Raw genomic sequence first — 17,468 nt, 5'->3', positions numbered from 1 at the left:
CAAAGTTTAAAGTTAGGCTTGGCTGGCTCTTAGGGACAAAACTTGGAAAGTGGGCTCATGGTTAACAGTGACAGAGATGCTGGAGTCAGGAATGTAGATGGCACTCCCATCCATACACAATCTGTGGTCACTGGTAATGTGCCTAGCCATATGACTTAACATGGGCTGGGAATTTCTTTTTCTTTATCTTTCGTTTTTGCAGGGGTGTTGCGGGAAAACAGTCTCATTCTGTTGCTCAGCTTGGAGTGCAGTGGTGCGATCACAACTCACCGCAACCTCCAAACTCCTGGGCTCAATTGATCCTCCCACCTCCACCTCCTGAGCAGCTGGGACTGTAGGTGCATGCCACCACGCCCAGCTAGTTTGGCTGTCCTTCCTTCCCCTCCCTGTCTCCCTGCCTCCCTCCCTCCCTTCCCCCTTCCCTTTCCTTTTTTTTTTTTTTTTTTGGGGGGGGGCGGTTTCACCATGTTGCCCAGACTGGCCTGGACTGAAGCGCTCTCCTCACCTCAGCCTCCCAAAGTGCTGAGATGACAGACATGAGCCTCTGCTTTTGGCAGGAAATTCTATTCTTTCCTTTTTTGTCATAGTCTCGAGAGACATAGAATTGAGGATTTACTTCCATTGCCTCATTCGTTCATCAAACATTTATTAAGCACATAGTATTTCCTACTCATTTCTGGGACTTCATCGACAGGGAACTGACATCTTTTAGCAGTTGCTTACCTGTGAAAAGGTAGGGACTACCTTTAATTAGGGATTCTAGGGAAGAACTCGTGCCCATTCACAGAGATGACCTTCTTGCCTTTCATTTGTTGATTTTTATGTATTTTATCCTTTACACCAGGCATATCAGTAATAACAGCACTGTACTTCCACCTGGTAGCTCACCAAAGCTTCAAGGATGTTATGCAGAATCCTTAGCCGGGAACCTGGCTGTTTACCAAGAAGACAAATCTTTGGGCAATTGACTCACCCAGCTTCCAGATATAATTTAAGCTCCCTTTTCCCACAGTGAGTTGTAGGTAATATTATGAACACACGATTTTCAGGGCAGGCAGATGTGTATTTTGAGCTGATGAGTCAAGACATATCTATCGCTAGTGTAAGAGGGACGAGGCTCCGTAGTTGACAGCTGCGATTTAGGGGAGTGATTTTGGTTGGCTGGTTAGCATGGAGCATTGATGTTCCCTGATCTGTGCTCCTTTTGTCCACCTGATTTAATGCTGTTGGTCTCTGACTGTGATTCATCCTTGAGTTCTTTCTTTGCTGCATGGTAGCTCAGAGATCAGTTTAAGTCATTTAAAAAGAAACATTTCACACTGAAGGAGTAGTTTTGCTCTTTGCATAAAGACAAGTTTCCCAAGACTTCCTGCTTGATATGTGATGAGTTCCATTTCTAGAATTTTTAGGCGCTCTTTCATATTGTAGAAATAACATCTAATAACTTTACTAGGAGGTAATTAATATTCCTCCCTTTCTCCCTCTTTTCTTCTGTCTTTGTCTCTCTGTCAGTATTTCATCTACTAAGAAATGTTTATTGAGCATCTACTTAGTGCCGGGTACTGATCACAACGAAGTTGGGGAGGTGCTGGTGCCAGTACAGGAGAGGCCTGGGGGAAGTATAGTGGAGGATGTGAAAGGATTCACTAACTTGCTGAGAGGGTTTGGGAAGCTTTTGGAGAGGAGATACATTTCATCCGAGCCTTGGAGCATGGACAGGTGATTGGGCGAATGCAGGAGGATAGGCAAGGGTGATTAGACCAAGGAAATGGTGAGGAGGCAGGAAAGAACATGGCAACTATGGGGGGGCACCACACACTTATGACAGCTCAGGTATGGGGTGTGTGGTGAGACATGAAGTTGGAAAAAAAAATAGTTTTGACTGGATCATGAAGAGCCTGGTGTGCTGTGTCAGGACTTTGGATTTTTTCCTGATTAGGATCATTGGGTGCTTTGTTTTGTTTTTTTTTTGAGCTAAAATCCACATAACATCAATTCACCATTATTTTTTTAAAAAAATCCATCATTTTAACCACTTTAAAGTATACAATTTAGTGACTTTTAGTGTTTTGACAAAGTTGTGCAGCCACTGTCACTGTCTAATTTCAAAATGTTAGCAGGCATTCCTCAGTCTCCTCTTCCCTCAGCCTCTGGCAACCATTCATCTATTTTCTGTCTGTATGAATTTGCCTGTTCTGGACATTTCTTATGAATGGAATCACACAAGATGTGACTCTTTGTGTCTGGCATCTTTTACTTAGCATAACACCTCAAAGTTCATCCATGTTACAGCGTGTATCAATACATCACTCTTTTTATGACTGAATAATATTCCACTGTTTGGAGAGACCACATTTTGTTTATCCATTCATCAGGTGTGGGACTTTGGGGTTGTTTCCTCTTTTTGGCTATTGTGAATAACATTACCATTCATGTATCAGTTTTTGTGTGAACATGTGCTCTCAGTTTGTATAGCTATATACCGAGGAGCATAATTGTTGAATCATGTGATAATTCTATGTTTAACTTTTTAAGGAACTGCAGAACTTTCCTAAGTCGTTGGAGATTTTTAAGACAGATCAAAACAGACTCATTTCATTTTAACATCAAACACTTTAGCACAGTGTTTTCTTTTGAGGCTGAGTATTTCTACTTCTGTTGGCATGTTTTCCTAGTTCAGGGCATCATAGCCCTCAGCAGGGAACCATGTCAGGCCCTTTTAAATCCTGTGGATTGATTGCTGTAAAGAAATCTGTACCCAATAGCATAGGATAGGACAGAAAGAAGTGATGTCAGGGTATTCTCTCTCCCTCTATGATGTATTTCAGAAATGAGTTTTTCTTTTCTAAACAGAACCCCTGATTAGATGATAGGCTACTGTTAGGGAATTTATTATACTTATAAACAGTACTTGGAGTCCCTGTAATTTGTTATAATTAATGCAAGAGTTCAAGAGCAGAAAGCAAGGATCGGGTCGTGACATGTCTTTCTCTTTTGCAACACCTTGCTATCATTGGCCGTTTTTCACTAGTTAAGGCCTGTGTGTCTTTGTATGCATTTGAACAAATATTATCCTTTTTAGGAAATAATTGCAATCCTTCGGCTCGTTGAAACTGAAGGACTCTTATTAAGAAGTTGGGTGTCTCTGGCAAAATAGGGTATTTATTGATCACTGAATGTTGAAAACTTCTAGACTTGAATGTTTGCCAAGAAAATCTTGTCTGTATTTGGGTATATGCACATGGTTTTCTTCTCATGCATGTACACGTATTAGCTTATAGCACGAAAAGGCTAGAAGAAAAACTTTCCCTTTTAAGGGTATCCTTGCTAGAGTTTTAGTTTTAGCTTTTCCTTTTGTTTGTGTTTTCCCCTTCCCTTTGGGGTTATTTCAGTTTTGCATAGTCGCAGGAGTGTTCGCTTTGTAGTTTGTTAGACAGTGCAGACTTTTAATTGACTGTCAGCTTGAACAGTTATTAAATGTAAAAGCTTTTAGATATTGCATGGGTCAGGTACCAAACACATTATTAGACTTTAATAGTCATCAACTGAAATTCTTCTCAAGAGTTCTGAGGATAGAGGGATGGAGGGAGGGAGGCATTCAGGTTTATCTGGTTACATGCCTGCATACGTAGTATTTATCTGGTCCTGGCAGACTGAGAACAGCATGGGCCACCCTGTCCTTTATCTGGATTTACAGCTGTGAACACCCGCTGGAATGGGTGGAATGTGCTGGTTCCCTCCTGTGGGTATCTCTGTCAATCTAAGATTTAAAATTATTCCCCTTTGCTCTCCTGTACCCCGGGACTCTAGGACTACTTGTCCTCAGTTCCCTCTTTTTTGTCTTTTATAGTAGAGAACCTGGTAAAGGTGTCTATTTGCATTACTTCCTTTCAGCATTATAATGTACTAATCTGTGATACCTTGTCTTTTATAGTAGAGAAACGTTTCTATTTGTTTCCATTTGCAGAATATCACATCAGCCAGAAAGCAATGCTGTCTGGCACTTGGGCACATGCTGCACTTCAGAGAGCTGGGTTCCAGTACATTCTAGCAAGATTCCTCTGATATTACTAGTTATGAAGAAAGTTTTCTAGTGAGAAAAGCACATTTTAAGTCTTACCCTGCTCTTAATAACAGTGACAGGACAATTTGTCTTTCTGGTCCTGGTCTGGTCCTCCACTCCTGTAGTTTTATGGAAAGGCTTCAAAAAGTGAGGAATTTAAGGATGGCCCCCCTCTCCAAATTGTCATATCCCTCCTGACCATGCCTATGGGGAGAGATACATTGGTTTAACTAAATTTGAACTCTAGAGGAGGGAAGAGCAGACCGGGGGCTGTGTGTGATGATAGTGACTCTGCAGGTTGGTAGTTACAGCTTACAGAATGCTCTCACTAACCTGTTTTTCCAACTGGAAAAGAAAATTTTCTTTCTCGCTCAGACCTCCCTGAGCTGTAGGGGCAGAAGGAGTAATGAATGAATGCTGATATGTGCTATTAAATTTGGATAACATTTTTTATGATCCATAGTATAGAAGCTACTCAGTGCAAACGGTAAAGACTTCTGTGTGACACTGATGATGACTTGCATTTTACTTTTTAAAAATCTGCATTTAGAAATATATACACAGAGGGCCCAGTTTGTACCTGCTGTTCCTTCCAGGTAGGAGCCTACAATCAGAAACTCTGGTCTGTAGATTTTACTTCTATCCCTCCATCCTTCTTCGAAAGTTAACAAGTAGTTAAAATGTATAACTCAGTCTTCTTTCCCTTCCTTCTATCTCTGGGGGAGAAAAGTGAAACATCCCAGAGGCTGCTGCCAGGAGAAAAAACAGATCTGAATAACCATTGGCTAGAGTATGAAACATGTCCTGTAATAGGATTTTATGGAAAAGTTTCTCATTTCAACATTTGCCTCATATGCTGTAGCGCAGACTGTCTAAGTGGGGTTGGGGAAAAGCTTGGTGATGGAAGCCTTTCCTTAGAAGCATCATAAAAATCACCGGGTAATGGTGTTTTATTTCGCTTTTATTTTTATTTATTTATTTTTTAGATGGAGTCTCGCTTTGTCACCCAGGCTAGAGTGCAGTGGCACGATCTCAGCTCACTGCAGCCTCTGCCTCCCAGATTCAAGCGATTCTCCTGCCTCAGCCTCCTGAGTAGCTGGGAATATAGGTGCATGCTACTGTGCCCAGCTAATTTTTGTATTTTTAGTAGAGACGGGGTTTCACCATCTTGGCCAGGCTGGTCTGGAACTCCTGACCTTGTGGTCCACCCGCCTCGCCCTCCCAAAGTGCTGGGATTACAGGCTTGAGCCACTGTGCCCGGCCTTTGCTTTTATTTTTAGACTTCAGTGAAATTGGTGGCTTGCCCAGAATGGGCAGGGATCAGATCCTGCCTTCACCACTGTGGTTGTTCATGCTCAGATCTGGTTCTGGCCTTGTCTTTAAGGAAGCAGTATTACCTTAGGCAAGTCATTGTCCTCCCTTAACACAGCTGCCTTCTCTAAAAAATGAAAGGATTAGACTGGGATTTTAAAAGTCCTTCCCTTGTTAAATAGCTTAGGCTCTATCATGCTGCAGTGATGTATGACCCCCAAGCCTCTTTGGCTTTCACAAACAAAGGTTTATTTGCTGCCCACCTGGCAGGTCCACTGTGGGTTGTCTGAGGCTCTGCTCCCAGCCGTCTTTGCCCAGGGCTCAGGCTCACTGAGCAACCTGCCCTCCCTGCTCACTGCAGGTCTCAGAGCAAAGGGAAGCAGAGGCAGAGAACCGGTCACTGGCTCTGGACACTTTTGCTTGGGAGCAACAATTACTTCCCACTTCTGTTCTCATTTCATTGGCCCCAAAGCTAGTCCCAGGAGTAACGAGGTAGGTGGGCATGACCCTGTTGGGAAGGCAGCAGACATCTGGAACCGTGGCAAGGGCCCTGCTCTGTCTTCACCATCCTGTGACTTACGCTGAGCGTGTTGCATTCTGGGGTGGTAGTATGACCAAAATCAGATCTCAAGGCTTTAACCATTTTACATGGCTGTCTCCTGTTTGGGGCACATCTGTTGAACTGGGCCTGGAATGAAGATTTCACTTGTGGGGGTGAGGGAAATATTTTAAAAGCAACACGTACCCGGCCTCTGAGTTCCTGGTGCCTTATTTGTAGTTCTGTGCAGAATACCACACAAACCTGCTCACTCTGAGAAGAATGAACAGAACTGCAAGTAAAACACAGTTGCAGACATGCTGAGATAAATTCCTCATACATGAATTTAAAAGAGAGCATAAAGATTTTAGCAATTAGGCTGGGCGCAGTGGCTCACGCCTGTAATCCCAGCACTTTTGGAGGCCGAGGCGGGCGGATCATGAGGTCAGGAGATCAAGACCATCCTGGCTAATAAGGTGAAACCCCCTGTCTACTAAAAATACAAAAAATTAGCCAGGCGTGTGGTGGGCGCCTGTAGTCCCAGCGGCTCTGGAGGCTGAGGCGGGAGAATGGCGTGAACCCAGGAGGCGGAGCTTGCAGTGAGCTGAGATCGTGCCACTGTACTCCAGCCTGGGCGACAGAGCGAGACTCCGTCTCAAAAAAATAAAAAATGATTTTAGCAATTCATCTCTAAATGTTGAAGATATTGTTATGGGGTATAATTTGGAAGGAGTCCTTTGACACTGCTGTCAATAGTACTGAAGACTCTGTTGATTTGACCCAATAGGGCATTTTTTCCAACTTAATTTTTCAAACTCCTAGGGGAGGAAGTAACTTGGAAAAGTCACTTATTTTCTTACATTCGGATGGGGAGATTCCAGATAGATGAGGCCCCCAGAGACTAGGTCATAGTATGTTCGTTCCCAGTAGTCATGTGTAATAACACTTATTATTAGGACACCTTTTTAATTTTACCCCGAGAAATCTGTATTTAATAAAAAGTTAATCTTTAAAAACAAAATTTAAAAATATAAAAGTTTACCTTTATTCGAGAAGCATAATTATGTTCACTAGTTCTTAGAGGAAGAGCAGAATCCTAACCTAAAACCGTTCATTGGGCCTCAGGAGCCAGATGGACTATTTCCAGGTCTCTGAATATGAAAAATATTACAAAGTTTTCCTTGTGAGCTTGGATTTTCAAAGAGGATCTCTTTGGAAAGTTGGCAAATACTTACTTTCCTGGCATGAAAATTGTTTTTTTTTTTTTTGTTTTTTTTCCCTTTTCCTCTCCACCCAAAACTATGACAGGGTGGAGTATACTTCCATGAAATTGCATGTTTCCAAAATAGAATTCACTGTTATATTTTACTACTGTTATAATTGAATCACTAATGAGAAATAAGCAAAGAGCAGGCATTCTAGAAATAGAATTTCAACTCCTGTTGTCAAATTTAGTCACCATGTTTGATAGAATTATCATATTTTATAAAACTGCCTTTTGTGCAAAATTGTACCAGCCAAACAATTTCCAAAGTGGTTTGAATTTCATTCTCATTTCTGCAGTCTTACATAGTAATACCCACAATCTCGTGGTAATAGCACTGTATCATTGCTGCTGTTTAGATTCTCTCCTAGTTTGGATGGCTTCCAGGAGAGAGCCCTGCTTTCCTCAGCTCCTCATTTTTATATTCCAGCAAAATCCTACATCCAACCTACATGATTAGAAACGTTCCTGGTGTTCCTTGCTAGTGGATTATGAGTCACTGTTTCCTAGGATAGAATGGATCTGTAACAGAACTTGCTGACAAATGATAGAAGTGATAGCTGTAGATGAAAGTTGGAAGCAGCAGATTTTTAAAAACTAGAGCTATTGTTTTGGTGGCAGATTAATTGGTTACTGGTCTACTTCCAAAGGTATTTAATAAATTATCTTAGCTGATGATTTTCACCTCCAAGGTGACAGGTAACAAAGCTCTACCTCTAGCAGATAATGCCAGGATAATACCTTTTCAGACGTTTTACTCCTTGGTTCTTAATCACTGAACCCTTAGATAGTACACTAGAAAAAAACATGGTCACAGTGGTCAAAAAGATATATGCATCCTTGTAAGGCAGAGACTGTTTTAGCACTCTCCAAGATACTCCTCAGCATCTAGCAGACTTACGCCCATAGAAAGTGCATGATAGCTATGGGTTAAAATATCTGTTTGGCTTCCTGGTTTGGAGAGCAGCAAATAAGTCAAAACCACTCCAGAAAGATGAGAAGGTATGAGTGGCATGAGGATGAGATTCAAACATTTTATAATTAGTAGGAATTGGTGAAATTTACCATTCTTTCCTACCTTGAGATTTTGCTTTTTGTTTTGCTTTGTGATTTTTTTCTAGCCCATAATTAGGTTTGACTAAAAAGGATTTTTAAGAAAGTCCCAGTGTTTGCCCTTCTGATTTGAGTATAGGTTTTTCCCACCAAAGAGTGGCGTGGTTGTCTTTATTCTGTTCAGTACACCCAAGAGGAGAGAAGTGTGGGACTCTACTGGAGTGTGCACAGAGCCCAGTTCCTTCCCTCAAACAGGCATTGGATTGACTTATGTCTAATGATACCTACGACATCATCATGGGAGAGCCAGCAGTAATTAGCTCTCAGTGCCGATTGCCTCTCTCCAGGAAAGCTGGGCTTTGGTTCACTTCTGGGTTCCCTTGATTGAGATGCCAAAGTGAAGTTAAAATACAGTTATAGTTACCAGGAGCAAAAGTGTTGTTAGCATTTACCAGGAATTAATGCTAGAAAAGTGTGATTGTTGTAGTTGTGTCTATGTGTTGAGAGTATGGTCAAAGGAAGTGGAGTCCTAGGAAATAAACGTCTTGAGTGAGAAGTTTTCTAAATGTTTTAGGTAATTCTAAGAGTGCTGTTTTATTGGTAGGGAAACAGCACACTGTGTTAGCTCCTGAGGGCATTTGTCTAGTCTGAGACTTGATGTGTTTGGGCATGATTCTGTCCATCTGTACTGTGCTGGTTTGAGAATTTACTTCAGTTTGGAAAGTTGCATCAGATTAGATTTTTCTGATTCACAGATGTGTAAGGTCAAAACTGTTTATCATTTTTTAGTGGAATTACAAATTATGTGGCCTCTTTGTGATCTGCCTTACCTAACTTTTGAGTTTGAAAGGTGATGTGTTTCTAGAATGCACTCAGGAACGCACACTGTTGAATGTAACTTTGGCAGTTGTGTTGTCGTGGATCTCCAGGTGTGCAAAAGCATTTTCATTCTTGGACTCTGTTATGAAGACCTGGTCCTTATCAGTAGTTTATCCTGCTGGCCTGCAAATAAGTGATGTGATGAGAATCCTCTCAAGCTCAGAATGAACAGGATGTGGCACCTGCTACATCAAACAAAGATAAACACAGGCAGAGGTCACTCTCCATCTTTTATAGAAATGGCCTTTATCAGCATCACGGGCATATCCTGCTGTGTACACAAGGTTTTACATCTAGAGGCATCTATGTTGTGGGAATATATTCCAAGTATGTGTTTTTAAGGTTGTTTGTTCCTCTATTCCCATGAACAGATATCAGTATTATCTGCAAGTCAAAAAAGATGTGCTTGAAGGGCGATTACGATGTACATTGGACCAGGTGATTCGGCTAGCTGGCCTAGCTGTGCAAGGTAAGACATAGTTATGAGCAGCATGTGAAATTCCATTTTCTGTTTGATCATGGTGTTACCGTCCTCTCAGAGTGAGAAGTTAGATTTACTTAAATGATCCCTTAGTAATGCTCCCTTTTTATTTCAAGTTATCTTACGTGAAAAATGCAAAGTTAGTGATTTTTGGTGGCCGGGTGGTAGATTTCTCAAAGCTGTTTGCAAACTGCTCATGCTTGTGTAATTACAGTTTTATTTGAGGAAATAGCAGCTTTTATTCTGCCTTTAATTAAGGCTACATTTCAGGGTTTGTGGAGCATTTTCTCAGAATTATTCCAAGGCACAATGTGGTCATATTCTGTGGCTTGATGCTGCAAAGGTGTTACTATCACAACTTCTTGGAGTGTGATAGCTTTAAGCATTATGGTATAATGTATTCTAATGCCGTTAAAAAGATAAATTTAAAATCCATGGTTGTAACATGAAACAACAAATGTATACTGGACTGAGTTTATCTTTCAACCCATCCCATATAGGTTTATATTACATAGCTCTCTTTTGCCTTTTCTAAATTGTTATGTGTGGAACTTTATATGTGTATTTTATATATTATGGTTTATTGAGTGGTGGCTTAACCACCTTCGGTCATATTGAAAGCAAGATAGGCTGGTGTGGTGGCTCACGCCTGTAATCCCAGCACTTTGGGAGGTTGAGGTGGGCGAATCACTGGAGGTCAGGAGTTCGAGACCAGCCTGGCCAACATGGTAACACCTTGTCTCTAATAAAAATACAAAAATTAGCCAAGCATGGTGATACACGCCTGTAATCCCAGCTACTCAGGAGACTGGAGCACGAGAATCGCTTGAACCTGGGAGGTGGAGGTTACAGTGAGCTGAGATCACACCGCCACACTCCAGCCTAGGTGACAAAGCTAGACTCTGTCTCAAAAAGTAAAAATTAAAAAAAATTTTTTTTTAAAAAGCAAGAAGATGGTAATATAGTTTTTGAAAAGAAACTTTTCCTTTTAGTCATTTTCTTGAGAACCAGGTTCTCTGCAAGTGTGAGCCAGCCAGCAGCTGGGTCCTTGCTGCATGGACTGTTGTTTTAGAAGGTGTGAACTGACTTCCCATCCCAGACATTGGACTGAATTGAATCATCTCAGATCTAAATGTCTGAAGAGGCAACCCTTCTCCTGACCTCTTTCATTCTGAAGTATTAACAACTTAACGATTTCTGTTAGAAGTACAATTTCTATACCGTTAGCTTCTGTTGTAATTCTGTGGATGGAAACAGGCAAAATCTGATGTATCACCTTGGTCTGCTTAAAGACTGGAGGGGAAGAAACAATGGCCAGTTATGATAGAGAAATCAGAGGTAGCATTGTTGAAATAATGGGGAAGATCAATATGTCCCTCATTGTCAAATTGGGTCTTTTTCCTTTTAAAACACTTCGTTGGGCCAGGTGTGGTGGCTCATGCCTGTAATCCCAGCACTTTAGGAGGCCAAGGCGAGAGGATTACTTGAAACCAGGAGTTTGAAACCACCCTAGGCAGCAAAACGAGACCATGTCTCTACGAAAAATGTAAAAATAAAAAATTAGCCCAGCATGGTGGTGTGCATCTGTAGTCCCAGCTACTCAGGAGGCTGAGGTGGGAGGATCGCCTGAGTCCAGGAGCTTGAGGCTGCAGAGGGCTATGATCAGTTCACTGCACCCCAGCCCGGATGACAAAGCAAGACCCTGTCTCTAAAACATACATACATACATACATACATACATACATACATACATAAATAGCTTTGTTTGTTTACTGCATGTACTCTTTCCTCTCACTACTTAGTCATTAGGCTTATTATGGGCATCCTGGATACTGGAGGATCCGTGAGGAATTTGGTAAACTTCCTCTAGATTCCCTTTTCATTGGGTCCTTGAAGCTAGCTGTTCAGTCTGATGAAAGGTCCTCTAATCCTTTGCAAATAACTTTTTTTTGAGAATGCTTATTGGGTTTTTAGAAAGATACATCAACAGAAATAGAAGTTGTGGTGGAATGTGATAACATTTTTGCTATTCTTGAATGCTGCACCTAATTGGTAATTTGTTACATGCTGAGTTTGTAGGTTGATGTTTATTTTTTACCTTCTCAGCAACTTCTCAGCATTGGTGCATGGTGTGTGTATCCTCTCATCCTATATCTCTTGTTACCTTAAAGATACCTGGATCCATTTCTATCTGATGCTAAATATTTTACATGAAATTAAAATTTCATGCAGGTTTAGTTCTTAGAAGAGCAAGCAAGATAAGAAGACATTTATATATTTCATTTTGCATGTGCTCAAACTGTACCATGGTAACATGAAAACAGGGAAAACAATTTTTGTCATCTTGTAACATGTGAAGTTATTTAGGAGGTAGAAAGATATTTGAGGTTGCTTGCCAAGGGTGTTTTACAGTGGGAATTTCCAGCTGCATATATATGAAAAGATACAGATGGGTTCTTTAGTGCTCCAGATTAACCTTGAGTTAAAAAAGTCCCCTTGGCAGATATTCTTTTTTTTTTTGAGATGGAGTCTCGCTCTGTCGCCCAGGCTGGAGTGCAGTGGCCGGATCTCAGCTCACTGCAAGCTCTGCCTCCTGGGTTCACGCCATTCTCCTGCCTCAGCCTCCCGAGTAGCTGGAAATACAGGTGCCTGCCACCTCGCCCGGCTAGTTTTTTGTGTTTTTTAGTAGAGACGGGGTTTCACCATTTTAGCTAGGATGGTCTCGATCTCCTGACCTCATGATCCACCCGTCTCGGCCTCCCAAAGTGCTGGGATTACAGGCTTGAGCCACTGCGCCCGGCCCAATGTTCTTAAGATGCAAATTGATGCATATTTAACAAACAGATAAATATAGGTTTGTTTAAATTTTTTTAAGTGGCCTTTAGGAATTGTTTTCAAATTTCTTCATTATTTCTAAAAAATCATGTAGTGATGCTTACATGCTGATATTTACCATACTGTTAGATAAAAGTAACTACGTCAAACATACCTTGGCACTATTTTTATTTAATAATAGTGAGAAATAGGATGAAATGTGAAGAATAATGTGATGAGTTTGCCCTATTTTATGCCATCTTTAATTTCTTATAATAAATACTGCCCTTCTACCTTCTTTTCTTCTCAGCTGATTTTGGAGACTATAATCAGTTTGATTCTCAAGATTTCCTCAGAGAGTATGTGCTATTTCCTATGGTAAGTATAATTTCATTTTTCTTAATTGTCTACCTTCTTTGGACATTTAGTTCTTTCCTTTGAAAATTTCAGGATTTTACATACGCATATTCCCTGGGGAAAAAGTCGATGCGTTTATAAAGTAGGGGCAAGTTTTTTAAAACACACTGAGAAGGTAAAAATGCCTCCTTCTGCCTCAAGACACTTCCCTAATTTCTTTTTCAGGTAGTTTCTTATTAGTATGTAAAAATGCTACTGATTTTTCTATGCTGATTTTGTAACCTGAAACTGTACTAAATTTGTTTCTCAGTTCTATCAGTTTTTTTGTGGAATATTTAGGATTTTCTACATATAAGATCATGTCATCATCAAGCATAATTTTGCTTCTTCCTTTCTTATTTGGCTGTTTTTTATTTCTCTTGCCCAATTGCTCTGGCTAGGACTTCCAGTACTATGTTTAATACAAGTAGTGAGAGTTGACAGAAAACAATCCCATTTACAATGATATTAAAAAACCAAAAACCAAAAACCTAGGAGTAAATTTAACTGAGAAGGTGAAAATTCTGTATGCTGGAAACTATAAAACATTGGTGAAAGAAATTTAAGATGACACAAATGGCATGGATTGGAAGAATCAATATTGTTAAAATGTCTGCCAAAAGTAATCTACAAATTAATGCAATCCCTATCAAAATTCCAACATCATTCTTCATGGAAATAGAAGACAATCCTAAAATTCATATGGAATCACCAGAGACCCCGATTAGCCCAACTAATTTTGAGCAAAAGAAGTAAGCAGGAGATACCACACTACCTTATTTCAAACTATATTTCAAAGCTGTAGTAATTAAAACAATGTGAGACTAGCAAAAAAATAGACATAATGACCAATGGAACAGGATAGAATGCCCAGAAGTAAATCACACACATCTATAACCAATAGATTTTTCAACAGAAGGGCTGAGAACACACTGGTGAAAGGGCAGTATCTTCAGCAACTGGTGCTGGGAAAACTGGCCATCTACATGCAGAGGATTGAATTTGGATCCTTATCTCACCCTTTGTACAAAAATCAATTCAAAATGTATTAAAGACTTAAATGTGGCCAGGCACAGTGGCTCACGCCCATAATCTCAGCACTTTGGGAGGCCTAGGCGGCCAGATCACAAGGTTGAGAGATGGATGCCATCCTGGCCAACATGGTGGAACCCCGTCTCTACTAAAAATACAAAAATTAGCTGTGCATGGTGGCGCACGCCTCTAGTCGCAGCTACTCAGGAGGCTGAGGCAGGAGAATCGCTGGAACCCAGGAGGCGGAGGTTGCAGTGAGCTGAGATTGTGCCACTGCACTCCAGCCTGGTGACAAAGCAAGACTTTATCTAACAAAAAAAAAAGAAAAAGACTTAAATGCAAGACGTGAAATTATAAAACACTAGAAGAAAACATGGGGGAAAAGCTACGTGACATTGGTCTGGTCAGTGATTTCTTGCATATGACCCCCAAAACATAGGCAACAAAAGTAAAAACAGATAAATGAGATTGCATCAAACTAAAAAGCTTCTGTACAGCAAAGGAAACAACAGAGATAAAGAGACAACCCCCATACTGAAAGAAAATATTTGCAAAATTATACATCAGATAAGGGCTCAAACTATATAAGGAACTCAAACTACTCAACAAGGAAACAAATAGCCCTATTAAAAAATGGTCAAGGGACCTGAATAGACATTTCTCAAAGGAAATATACAGAAGGCTGACAGACACGTGAAAAATGCCCAGTATCACTAATCATCAGGGAAATGCAAATTAAAACCACAATGAAATACAACCTCACATCTGTTAGATTGGCTGTTATCAAAAAGATGGACAATAACAAGTGTTACTGGGCATGAGGAGTAAAGTTACTGAGCATGAGGAGTAAAGTCTTACTGAGCATGAGGAGTATTGAGCATGAAGGGTAAAAGATAACAAGTGTTACTGAACATGAGGAGTAAAAGAGGTATAACTTCCAGCCATTTTGCAAAGCAGTTTAGAGGTTCCTTGAAAAATTAAAAATAGAACTACCATATAATCCAGCAGTCTCACTTCTGGGTATATATCTAAAGAAAATGAAATGGTATGTCAAAGAGATGTCTACACTCCCATGATCATTGCCACATTATTCGTAATAGCCAAGATATGGAAACAACCTAAGTTCTCACCAGCAGATCAGTGGGTAAAAATGTGGTGTATACACACAATGGAATACTATTTGGCCTTAGAACAGAATTTTGTCATTTGCCATAAGATGGATGAGTGTAGAGTACATTATGCTAAGTGAAAAAACCAGGCACAGAAAGACAAATACTGCCCAATCTCACTTGTATGTGGAATCAAAAAAAGTTGAACTCATAGATGTAGAGAGTGGAATGGTGGTTACCAAAGCTGAGTGTTGGGTGGAAGGAGGAAATGTTGATCAAAGGGTACAAAGTTAGGAATAAGTTCTGGTGATGTATTGCACAGCAAGGTGACTATTGTTGATAATAATGTGTATTTCAAAATTGCTAAAAGAGTAGGTTTTAAAGGTTCTCACCACAAAGAAATGATAATTATAAGAGATGATGGATATGTTAATTAGACTAACTTGCCTATTCCACAATATATAAATGAGTCACAACATCACATTGTACTGTAAATAGATGCAATTATTATTTGTCAATAGAATTAAAGTTTTGTTTTGTTTTAACAAAAAAGACACTTCCCTGCTTTGCTTCTCTCTCTCCCTCATTTACTGTCTACCCTCTGGCATGCTGGCTCTTTTTTTTGTCTGAACGTACTGAGCTTCTGCTCACCCCAGAGCCTTTGTATGTGGGTTTCCTCTGCCTGGAATGCCCTGCTCCAGATCTTTATGACATTCAGGTCTCAATTCAAATATTACCTCCCAGAGAGCTCTTTCTTTCCTTGACCACCTGTGTCATACACCCTCACCATCCTTCCTGTTAAATCAATTTTCGTATGTGTACTTCTGTATCTGACATTGTTCATTCTTATGTATGTACATAGGTATGTATTTATTATTGTCAGCTAGATGGTCAGTTCTATGGTCGTTAAACAGGGACCCTGTCTTGTTCACTGTCATCTGGCACACAGCCTGCACTCATAAAAATTTTAGAATGAGACTGGGTGCAGTGGGTCACGCCTGTAATCCCAGCACTTTGGGAGGCCAAGGCAGGTGGATCATGAGGTCAGGAGATCAAGACCATCCTGGCTAACACGGTGAAACCCTGTCTCTACTAAAATCAAAAAAAAAAAGAAATTAGCTGGGTGTGGTGGCATGCACCTGTAGTCCCAACTACTCAGGAGGCTGAGGCAGGAGAATCCCTTGAACCCGGGAGGTGGAGGTTGCAGTGAGCGAAGATCACACCACTGCATTCCAGCCTGGGTGACAGAACAAGACTCCGACGCAAAAAATAAAAAATAAAATAAAATAAAATGAATCAATAGAGTAAAATGCCCATTCCTGGGTTGAAGTAAAGGTAGACTAGATTTTAACCCCTGGGGAATTTTTGTTGGTTGGTTGGTTGGTAGCTTCAGAGTAAAAGAGAAGAGTGTTAATGAGGAGGGATTAAAAAATTTTGAGCTGAGTGTGGTGGCTCATGCCCGTAATCCCAGCACTTTGGGAGGCCGAGGCAGGCGTATCACGAGGTCAGGAGATCAAGACCATCTTGGCTAACACAGTGAAACCCCGTCTCTACTAAAAATACAAAAAATATTAGTCAGGCGTGGTGGCGGGTACCTGTAGTCCCAGCTAATGGGGAGGCCGAGGGAGGAGAATGGCGTGAACCTGGGAGGCGGCGGAGCTTGCAGTGAGCTGAGATCATGCCACTGCACTCCAGCCTGGGCGACAGAGCAAGACTCCGTCTCAGAAAAAAAAAAAAAAAAAAAAAATTGAAAGCCATTTTAGGGAACAGCTATAACCAATCAACATTCTGGCTCTGGTTTCAGAAATCATGATTATTCACTACTTATTTTTTTGGTCAACTCTTTCACCCCAAGCACTGACCTGGGTGACTAACACCCAGGGAATGAAATTATATAAGAAATGGTGCTTGTTTTCAAGGAGACTACAGTGTGGTTGGTTAAATAGGAAGTTTGCAAAATCAGAATAAAGAGCCAAGTGTGATAAAGTGTGTGATAAATTTTATGTGGGAAGAGGTCACATGCCCTTGGGGGATTAGGGAAGGCTGAAAGACCAATGGCGTGTGAGCTATTAGGCAAAGAGGTAGGGAGCAAGGAATGATTTAGACAGAGAAGGAGCAGAGGCAGTGTGGCCTGGGTGTTCAGAAAGCATCCACTGGCTGGTTTGACTGTAGCTACTGGAGGGGAGTTGTGGCAGATGAGACTGGAAACTTCTGAGGAGTCAGAATGCATGGACACCTTTGAGTTCTGCAGACCCCACACTTTGAGAACTGCTGGATTTGAGCTGGTCAGCTGGGAATCTGTTTTAGTGTTCTGGGCAAAGGATATAATTTAGGTGTTAGTGAAAGAAAAACAAGAAAGCAAAGCAAGGGATATTTTGAAGTAAAACAGGCAAAATCTGGCAACTTATCAGTGATGGCATATGGGAGAAATTGGAGTGTCTGGTGACAAAGGTTTTAGGTTTTGAGAGACTAGGATAGGTAAGTCTGGAATTATTCATATTAGTGCATGAGGTCAATCTAAATCGGTC

General features: G+C 40.8%; 1 protein-coding gene across 2 annotated transcripts in view; it reads left to right on the top strand.

Moving 5' to 3' along the window:
- Positions 1–17,468, top strand: part of PTPN14 (protein tyrosine phosphatase, non-receptor type 14) — a 218,649-nt gene that overhangs the window by 130,633 nt on the left and 70,548 nt on the right. For both annotated transcript variants that reach the window (XM_011929412.1, XM_011929413.1), the window contains 2 exons: positions 9,480–9,577; positions 12,714–12,781. In XM_011929412.1, the coding sequence (XP_011784802.1) occupies positions 9,480–9,577; positions 12,714–12,781 (166 nt within the window). The remainder of the gene's footprint in view (positions 1–9,479; positions 9,578–12,713; positions 12,782–17,468) is intronic.

This window comes from Colobus angolensis, unplaced genomic scaffold, assembly GCF_000951035.1.
Source record: "Colobus angolensis palliatus isolate OR3802 unplaced genomic scaffold, Cang.pa_1.0 Scaffold81, whole genome shotgun sequence".
Classification (NCBI taxonomy): Eukaryota; Metazoa; Chordata; class Mammalia; order Primates; family Cercopithecidae; genus Colobus; species Colobus angolensis.
Note: the sequence above shows the minus strand (reverse complement) of the source record. Positions and strands in the feature narration are given on the sequence as shown.